The sequence below is a fragment of the Gavialis gangeticus genome, unplaced genomic scaffold, assembly GCF_001723915.1.
Source record: "Gavialis gangeticus isolate Ggan-Ray unplaced genomic scaffold, GavGan_comp1, whole genome shotgun sequence".
Classification (NCBI taxonomy): domain Eukaryota; kingdom Metazoa; phylum Chordata; order Crocodylia; family Gavialidae; genus Gavialis; species Gavialis gangeticus.
Window position 1 is genome coordinate 1,913,708 of NW_017729029.1, and position 9,360 is coordinate 1,923,067.

At 48.6% G+C, this 9,360-nt stretch overlaps 1 protein-coding gene across 1 annotated transcript in view; it reads left to right on the top strand.

Moving 5' to 3' along the window:
- The first annotated feature begins 3,486 nt into the window (after nucleotides 1-3,486).
- Nucleotides 3,487-9,360, top strand: part of STARD8 (StAR related lipid transfer domain containing 8) — a 116,002-nt gene continuing 110,128 nt past the window's right edge. The window contains exon 1 of the mRNA XM_019521098.1: nucleotides 3,487-4,076. Within this exon, the coding sequence (XP_019376643.1) occupies nucleotides 3,519-4,076 (558 nt within the window). The 5' untranslated portion in view covers nucleotides 3,487-3,518. The remainder of the gene's footprint in view (nucleotides 4,077-9,360) is intronic.

Genomic DNA, 9,360 nt, shown 5'->3' on the forward strand with positions numbered 1-9,360 from the left:
GGCGCTGACCACGAGCCACGAAGTCCAGCGCGTCCTGCAGCACCGCCCGCGGGGTCTCGCCGGGGTGCAGCAGGAGCCGGGACGCACCTGTCGTGCCCAGGCGAAGGCCCTCGCAGCGCGGCGAGCCCTGCCCGGGGGGCGGCAGCGGCGCGCGGGAAAAGGCGGCGGCGCCCGGCCCGACCCGGTTTCCCAACTCCCGCGGGAGGGGCCGCGGTGCTCCCGCCCCTTCCCGGGCAGGATGCGGAGAGCCGGAGCCGGAGCTGGGGACGGTGAGGACGAAGATCCGGGGCGGGCTGGGGGCGACGCTGGGACTGCCCCCTGCCAGCGGGGCTCGGGCTGAGGGGGCTCCTTCCTCTCAGAGAGCTGCCGGGCTCCAGCGGCCTGGTGGTCTGGCCGTCGCCCCTGGGTCTGAGGCAGGACGGGGGCCGGGAGCGCCTTCCCCCCGACAGGGGCTGTGGGTGGGGAGCGGTCTGCAAGCACAACGATAAGCGGCGTCCACCTTTGCCTTTCTTCGCAGGTGACTGAGGGAGCAGGCCCCGAGGAGCAGGGGCTTGAAGGAAGCTGGAGCCTCGCCTTCTCCCTGCCCTGTCATAGCCTTGCTGTCTGGGCTGCGGCGTGGGCTCCAGGAGACGCTACCCAGCTACATGTCTCCGGCTGGAGTCACTCCGCCCAGCTGGTGAGGCCAGTTAGGAACCGGCATCCAGAGAGCGCGGCCCACCTTAGTCGTGCCAGCGCAGCGGGCCTCCGCTGTGCTTGGACCAGGCGCGGAGCAGTGATGCGAAAGGGAGCGAAGACCTGTGCGGTCTCACTGGCCGGAGGAAACGTCCCTAGCGATTCCCTCCTCTACCCAGAAGCAGCACAAAAAGGGGTTTTGGCAGGAGCTGTGTTCAGCCCTGCTTAGCTGGAAGCTGCAATTGTGACCTGGTGTCTTGAAGGGCAGAAACAAAAGGCAAATGGAGGAAATCCTAGGGAGAATCAGAAGCCGTGAGAAAGTACTTGCCGTGATAAAAAGAGTAGTTTGCGTTGTTCCCAACCTGGTTGGTTCCACTAGGTTCTGTGATGCGGCTTGCCTCTGTGTGTATTTAACTGTTCAAAGCTACTGAGTCGTGCAGCAAACTGAGTAGGAAGAGTTTTGTGTCTGTTTGTTACCTTCTTGTTGTGATTTGTACTGTTATCCACGAGGAATTTCTAGGATCTGTGTTTCTGACAGCTAGTGTCTGAGGATGATTATCTTGCAGAGTGAAGGAAGTGGGATATGTGTGAATACAAGCTTTAGACAAGTGGTTCTCAAACTTTTTAGTCTCGAGGCACCCCTTGGAAAATGCTAGCTTTCACTGATTTCTTGACTACAGAAAAATAATAGAGAATTTTTTGTTGCAGAGAATTAATTCTGACCTGTTGTGGTCTTTCTGTTTCCACAGGACAGATGCAGGATAGGCTGGCCATGCTTCCACTACACAGCTAAATATTTCACCGTCATGTTTATCACTGACAAGAGGTTTGACTTGAAGGAGTTAGGGCCAGCCTGGTCTGTTTAGATTTAGATACCCATCAGACTAGTTGTTGCAGACTTGGTCCACATGCATGCCTACCTACTTTGGTTTATCTTGTCTCTTGTTGAGCCTTAGTCACAGCACTCTATGTGGGATTTGAGATTACATCTTTCATGCCACAGATATCTGACAGTGTGCAAGAAAACCTGCAAACAGCATCCAGGTGCGGCATGTCTCAACAGGACCACTGTGGCTCTCTTTCACTTAGTTTCTTGACCCTACCAGTGCTGGTCTTAAATGCAAACATTTTTCCTCTGCAGGCTCTAAAGGACTCCCTACTTCAAAAATGCAACATATAAAATAAAAATATGAGGAACTGGTGCATTGTGATTTTGAAAAAAATGACCCGAGTCATCTTGAAGAGACAATGCCCAATGTTTGGGATGTAATATACAGAGAAAGAACAGATATGAACTCATAGTGATGATTATGTATGTTACGTTTCAGTATATGCAAGGGGATGTATGTGATGTTGCTGCTGCAAAACAGGCCAGCTGTGCTTTATAGGGTAGTAACACATAAGCAAACAACCAAAACGACCATTCAGAGAATTCTTACCTATGGACAGAGGAAGCAACTAACCTGGGTTTGATTAGTCAGTGGCTTGTATATTTCACAGTGTAAAGGGTGCTGTTGTAGGTTGAAGCTCTTTCCTTCTCCCCATTTAAGAACTTGTACAAACTGTGTTCATCTCTTGTTTCCATATTCTAACTACAAAGTAAAGTGCCTGCAATCAGATTTTCCAGAGACAACATGTGTTTGCAGGTTTGGTTTACATGTGTCAATACTTTTGTGAGGAATTTTTCATTCCAAAATGAGAGCAAGAATTGTTCATGTAAATGAAAAGTTACTTATGTGTTTTCAGTACTGGAATTGAAGCCCTCTGTGCGGCAGCTGGACCTGTGAAGGTGGAGGTGTAGGCTTGGACCAGTCCCATACCAGTCAGGGTTTGGTACAGCCCTGAGGGACTGCCTGGTTGGATATGCTTGTGTCTCTGAGGTCTGTGCAGCCACTGATACGTAATGAGGATGTGAAAATCTCATAAAAGTCGTGCTTCAACTACTTCTGCCTCTTCAATAAAATAAAAAAAAAAGTAAATGAAAAGAGGTTATTCCATATGTGAACCTTCCTCCTCAGTATTTTGCAGCTTGGAATCCAAAAGTAATGAGAAAGCCAGAAGGCAAAGCTAACTAAACAGCTGTAGGAGAGGAGGAATAGTTAAGGGGCCAGTCTAAGGCTTGGGAGACCAGGTGTAGTGGGTTGTCTGTTTACACCACAGTCTTTATTTCCCTGGGGCCAACTTGCCTCACAGGGTACAACATAAATCATCAAATCCCTAAACAAACAATGATGGGTTAATTCATATCCTACAGTCTTTTCCCAGATCCTGAGGGAGTACCCTGACTCAACGCTGCTGCTTGTAGCCTCACAGCCTTCTCTCTCTCCCCCTTTTCTAGGAGCCTTTAACTTCCCCATGGCTATTGAATTATCTTCATCAACTGACCCAGTCATCCAGGCAGGCCTGCAATCACTTGCTTACTACCTGCAGCTCCTTAGCCATGCAGCCTGCTACACCAGGATTCAAATCTCAGCTCCTCTACGGGCTTTCTGTGGGGTCTTGGGCAGCAAATTAATAGGCTTGTATGCATCAGTTCTTCATCAATAAAATGTGTGCATAACACCCTCCTGTCTCATGTTATGGGTAATAAATACTCCAAAGATTTTGAGATGCTCAGTTTTTCTTGTTAGAATGGGACAAGGAAGGCTTTTCAATAACATGGTGTCTCTCCCCAAGGTGGATGAAATGAAAAGCAGTGAGGAAGTGGCACACGCGAGGGAAAAGCTAACTGGTTATAATGTGCTTGTGGGTGTCTATCAGTAATGCAAGAAAAAATGGTTTCTAAATGCATGTTATTTCTTTTGCCAGCATTTCTCCAATAGAGCGGTGATCTCCTTACATGGACCATGGATCTTAGGTGTGCCAAGCACAGAATGAAGCTGCCTTTTATTCCAGGCCGTCAAGATAAGTTTCTAAGTTTAGACCCCTTAGTTCAAAATGAAGATGAAGAAGGTCTCTACGGCTTTCTCTGTTTGAGGTGCAGTGTGGCTAGTTCTGAAGATGAGCCTGACTATGCATTAATAGCAGATGACAGTCCACCTGCCTTGAAAGAACCTTTCTGTGAGCAGACAATAAAAAGCAAAACTCTGAGAATCTGGACGCATCATTCAAGTGTTATCAGCTTCAGTGACAACTGTGTCTGGTGCCGAGGGAGCCTTGTTGAAGGGAAGGGACTTGCGAGCAATGGGAATATGTTTGATTTGAACAACCCTGCTCAGCTGCAGTGCAGATGCACATGTGAACTGGGTGAAAGAGCCAGTCTGGAAGGGCAGATTAAACAGCACAGTCCAGAAGTGATTGGAAACCAGGACATCCTGGATTGGGACAGTGATGGAGCTGGAAACTGTGTATGCACTCGGAACCAGTCAAACCACAGTGAAGTGGAGACAAAACTTTGCTGTGTGGTGAGTTCATTCTGTCTTGTTGTCATTGTCAGGACATGTTCTCTGCCAGGGCCAAGACTTTCAAAAGTGGCTGGTGATTTTCTTTTGTTTTGGGGGGTGCCTGAAAGGGACTTATTTTTTAGGGGGCAGGTGCACAATATTTTTGAAACTTAAGCCTCTCTAAAGGGTCTTGGGTTGCCCAGATGACAAGCAAAGAACTCAGAATCACTAGCTACTTTTGACTATCTTTCTATGTTGGTTCAGGACAGAAAGCTGCACAGCTCACATCTTGCATATGGAATTCACACTTATGTCCTTGATTCTTTAGAAGCCCTGCGGTATTTTCAGCAAGTCATGAATTAATATTTAGACCTTAGAGAGGCACAGAGTGGAGTAATAGGTCAGTTATGGAGGCTAGAAGCCCAGTCTGGCCTTCTGAAGGCTTGCAGGAAATACTATTTTAATAATAGCTATTACCAGTAGAAAGGGGCATGGACTCTGGGAAAGGAGAACCCAGCTGCTCTTGCACTGAATCTCAGTCTGGGTGTTTTCCCTTTGTTTTTCTGGTATGCAAACTACTTTTTTGTTTCTCTAGTGCCTAAAACCATGAGAAATGGCACACAATGCTGCTTTTGGCCTGTTCTTTCATTGCTGATTCAGCTGCATCACCCACAACCCAAAGGAATAGTTGTTCTACTGTGAGGTTGGTTGGGGCGGAAGGTGCTTTGTCAGTCAGCAGTAGGAATGGTCAGGGCCTTGACATAACTGTTGGCCTGTTTATGTAACCCACTCTGAGTTTATTACTGATGATCAGTGCTACTGAGTGACTAGTGTTGTTCCTTTGTTCTGGAGAGCCATTTCTCTCCGTTTCCTATCTTTTCTGTGCTCACTTTGGAGTCTGAACACTGCCTAGGCTAGACACTGACATTACACATAAACCAGTTTAAGTGATCAGAAACTGGTTTAAACCTGTAACAGAACAGATGTTCAGTGCACATCAGCCAGTTTCAAAATGGCCAAAACTGGTTTGAGAGAAACCTGGTTGAATGTAGTATCAGACTTAACTGATTGAGGTCAAACTGGTTTATGCAAAATCTGTCCCAGACCCCTTCCTGGTTTAAGTTAAACCAGGGTTCCACAGCATCCCAGCATGCTCTCTGGGCTGGGCTCTTTGCTGCAGCCCAGCAGAGCTGCCTCTGCCTCTCTGCTGCCCAGCTGGAGCAGGGTCCTGGCCAGATGCTGGGCCAGAAGGGAGTAGGGAAGAAGTTTATTTCTCCCCTCCTTCCCTGTCCCACCAGCACGGACCTGCACTTCTCCGTGCTGGCTGCTCCAGTGGCAGGAGTATGGCCAACCCTGGCACTAGCCTTGGCTGAACTGGTCAGAGAGGGGTTTAATTCTCCCCTCCCTGTCCCACCAGCAGGAACCTGAGCTGGGTCTGCTGGCTGACTTTCCCCCCTTGCTGCTGCAGCGGCAGGGCTAGTTGCGGCCAGAAGCCAGTGATCATGGACCCTGAGGCAGACAGAAAAGGGAATAATCCCCCTCCCTGCCCCATCTCCCCTGCCCCTTGGGGACCACTGCCACCGCTTGCTCCCTGCTTTCGACAAGTGGCAGAGTAATCCCCCTTCTGCTCCCTCTGTCGGATGTCAGAGGGAGGGGGAATAACCCCCATCCCTGCCCTCCACCTAAGGGGTCTGCTGGCCAGCCTTCTCGCTGTCCTCCACCTAAGGGGCCCTGCCCTGCTGCGGTGAGGGGGCAGGGCTCTTGATAGGGGACAGCAGCCCCTATCGTGGTATTGAGGAGTGCGAGCCCCTTCCCAGTGGGGGGCTGTGCTGTGGGGTGGGCAGAGCTGCAGCAGACTGTGTGTGGCAGCACCAGGGGCACCGCCATGATCCGCAGCAGCTTTCCCTGCCCCACAGCGCAGCCCCCCCATTGGGAAGGGGCCACACTCCTGGAAACCATGGGGGAAGCAGCCCATGTTATGGTGGTCGCTCCCCCCTCGCCACTCCAGCGGCTGGGTGGAGGTGGGGACAGGTGCCAGCCGGCAGGGCCTCTTAGGCAGCGGGCAGGGAGCAGGGTTATTCTGCTGCTTGCCCCAGGCACAGAGTGAGCGGTAGCAGCAACGCGAGCAGGCAGACCCTCTGAAGAGCCCTGCCCCCTCACTGCTGCAGTGGTGTGGTGGGGGAGCAGCCAGGCCGGCCAGCAGGGCTGCTTAGGTGGGGGCCAGGGAGCAGGATTATTCCTCCCCTCCCTCCAGCGTCCAGCGAAGGGGGCAGTAGGGGGCTTACTCCACTGCTTGCCCTGTGCAGGAAGTGAGTGGCAGCGGTTGGGGTGGGCAGATCCAGCTGTGGGCCTCCTTACTACAAGACTAACCTGCAAAGATTGAATCAATTCAGGCTCCAGCTTTTTGAATGTCTGTCCCTAACCCTAAGGCTCAGGTTTTCCTTGCTTTATGTGGGGGGTTTTTTGTGCAAATTCACTCTTATGCGATGACCCTCTTTATACCAAAAATTCATTATACGTGAGGTAAATTCATTCTTATGCGATTAGTGTGGTGGAAGCCTGCACTCAGCTGCTTTGTGCAGTGCATCGTGGGAGTGATGCGCACCAAAATAGTCTCCTGTGTGGATCTGTGTTCCTTGCTCATTATCTGCGACACGAGTTTCTGTAGTTGCCATCCCCATTATGGTAACATTTATCCCCACCTGGTGTTTGTGTACTGTTTGCTGTTGGTGAGTACCAAAATTGGCTTGTAAAAGTGGTAGAAATGGGGTTGGGGTTCAGTATAGTCAAGGTCTTACAACATAATAAATAGGGATGTGTTGCAAAGTGGGTTCCCTTTTTGCGAATGTGGGTTATGTGCCATTTTCCAGGAACGCATGTACAGCATTAAGTGAGGGAAACCTATACATCTATTTGTAAAAGTGTAGTGGACTCTATGTACACCAGAGTTGGATTGGTTGTATAACGTGAGGAAAGCTGGCTTCCAAAACCAAACCAAGGTCTCCACAACAGTTGTCACTGTTTATGCCTTAAAAGAATTTAAGGCTAGCTTTGTTCTGTCTTAAGGCAGAAGAGTTGGTTTCTTGACTGCCAGGCGGTCTCTCTGGAGTAGAGAGAGGGACTAGAAATTGGCACATCTACATTATATACTTAGGTCTGCCACTGATTCTCTGTGGCCTTGGACAAATTACTTCTCAGCTTTTTCCCACTTATTTCCTTCTATAAAACAAGGGTGATCATACTGAACCACAATGGGATTCTGAAGTCTAGTGTGTTTTGAGTGGCTTGAGTGTCTTCCGTTCAAGTTTCTGGAGTAGGGCAAAGTAATGTTATTGAAGACTGGGACTGGGGGAGGTGGCAGCATGAACTATGGAGTTAATCTTGAATAAAGGCAGTCTTCTGCACGTTGGGAACACACTGCAGTTTGCTCCATTCTAGCTTTTCTGTCTTGTAGTGCTTTCTGCTTCATCCAGGAGCTGGAGACTGGCAAATATGCCACTTGGGAGAATCCATAGCAAACTCCCTGAACTGCTGTGCTTATGCGGGGGCATCTCCACCAAGCTGCTTGGTGGCTAAGTTCTTGGACTCTAGGCTGTGAGTTGTGTGTACAGCACCTCAGCTCCCTTAGTAGGGACCTTGCTTCTTAGTAGGGTACTGTGTGCAGATGAGTAAACTAGTGATAATAGCTGGCTGTGATTGATGAAGTTGAAAAAGGCTGGTGATAAGCCAGGAGCTTCCTGATCTGATTCACCTGCAGTACAACTAGCTCTGTCCTGCCACACCCTGCCCCCACCCCCTTTAAAAACCTATCCCATGACAAGTGTTTGCAGCTTCTTTGAACCCCTATTATACCTCTGAGCAGGGAGTCTGGAATGAGAGGGCTGGGTCCTTCAGAACAAGCATTTTCTTGTACATGTTTAATTGTCTTGGCTTCAGGAACCAACTTTTCCCTTTGAGTGGTTAGGATTTCTTGCACCTTTGATTGCTCTGCTGCTCTCTACATGCCACTGAGCTCCTGTCTACAGCTCCAAAGGGTTTGTCAGCTGATGAACCACTGCATCTCCCAGGGGTAGGGAACATCTATCCCAGGAACTGCTGTAGAATCATGTGAGTTTGCACATGGAGTTGTTTGCTTTCCTGTCACCACCATCAGCAAATCACTATTCTTTGTAGTATTCTTGCAGTTTTATTGGACTACAGAGTTGGTTCAATACAAAGTGTTGCCAAAGAAATCCGCCTCTCTCTGTGGCACTTCTGGTAGGTGGGACCCGTTGTAGACAAGCGTGATAAGACCTCTGCCTTGCAGAATTTTCCACTTGACTGCATGCAAATTAGGGGAATATCACGCAGTGCACTGAAGAGTGTGTGAGGAGCAATTCACCGGGCAGCAGGGAAAAAATGAGCAGAAGGACACCATTTTTTTGATTATGTACTACCTCTTCCTTATCCTCATTGCTACCTTCTTTTCTCAAGTTAAACACCCCCCACCCCCAATCTTTTCAGGTGGTTAGAGTGTATTTTCAGCTCTCTTAAGAAGGTGCAAGACATGTGTCCTTGATTATTTTGACTAATATTTATATTGCAGTAGCACCTACAGTTCTCAGCTCGGCTTAGCTTTCTAATCTGGGCATTGTGCAAATATGAATGGCTGTTCCTGTTCCACAGCCTTAGTACCTGCTGCTGGAAGGTAACGTGGGACACACTGGATAGATAAAGCAGCTAACTTTATGGCAGCCTGCTGGTCACTAACATTGGGAAACCCTCAGCATTGTACTGCTCTTTGTTTCCATTCTTCATATGAAATGGAAAACTACTTTACCTTCCAGGTCTGTGTTTTTTCCTGCGGTAACTGAAGTTATCCATGTTTTCCCAAGTTGAGTAGGTAGCTGTATTGATGCCCTCAGTTTCTGCAAGGAAAATGCAGAACCCAAAGTTTGGATCTGGGCAAGAACTACTGGATTTCACTTACTACATTCACTCAAGCCTTTTAAATCAGTTGAGTTATTCTTAGGATTGTAAATAGCTGGTGCAGTCATTTATACCTTGCGTGTCTTTAAAACCTTCTCCCCACAATTTGTTCCCTCTGTAAAAAAACAAAACAAAACAAAACAAAAAACAAACAAACAAACAAAAAAAAACAAAAAACAAACAAAACAAAAAAAAAACCCAAAAAAAACCCCCAGCGAAGAGAACTGGGATGTGGTTGCTGCCTGTTTTCTTTCTCAGAGCTTCTGAATTCTTTACAGTAACAGCAACAGAAGCCCAAAACCATGCAGACTTGCAATCAGCAATGTAACCAGTGTGG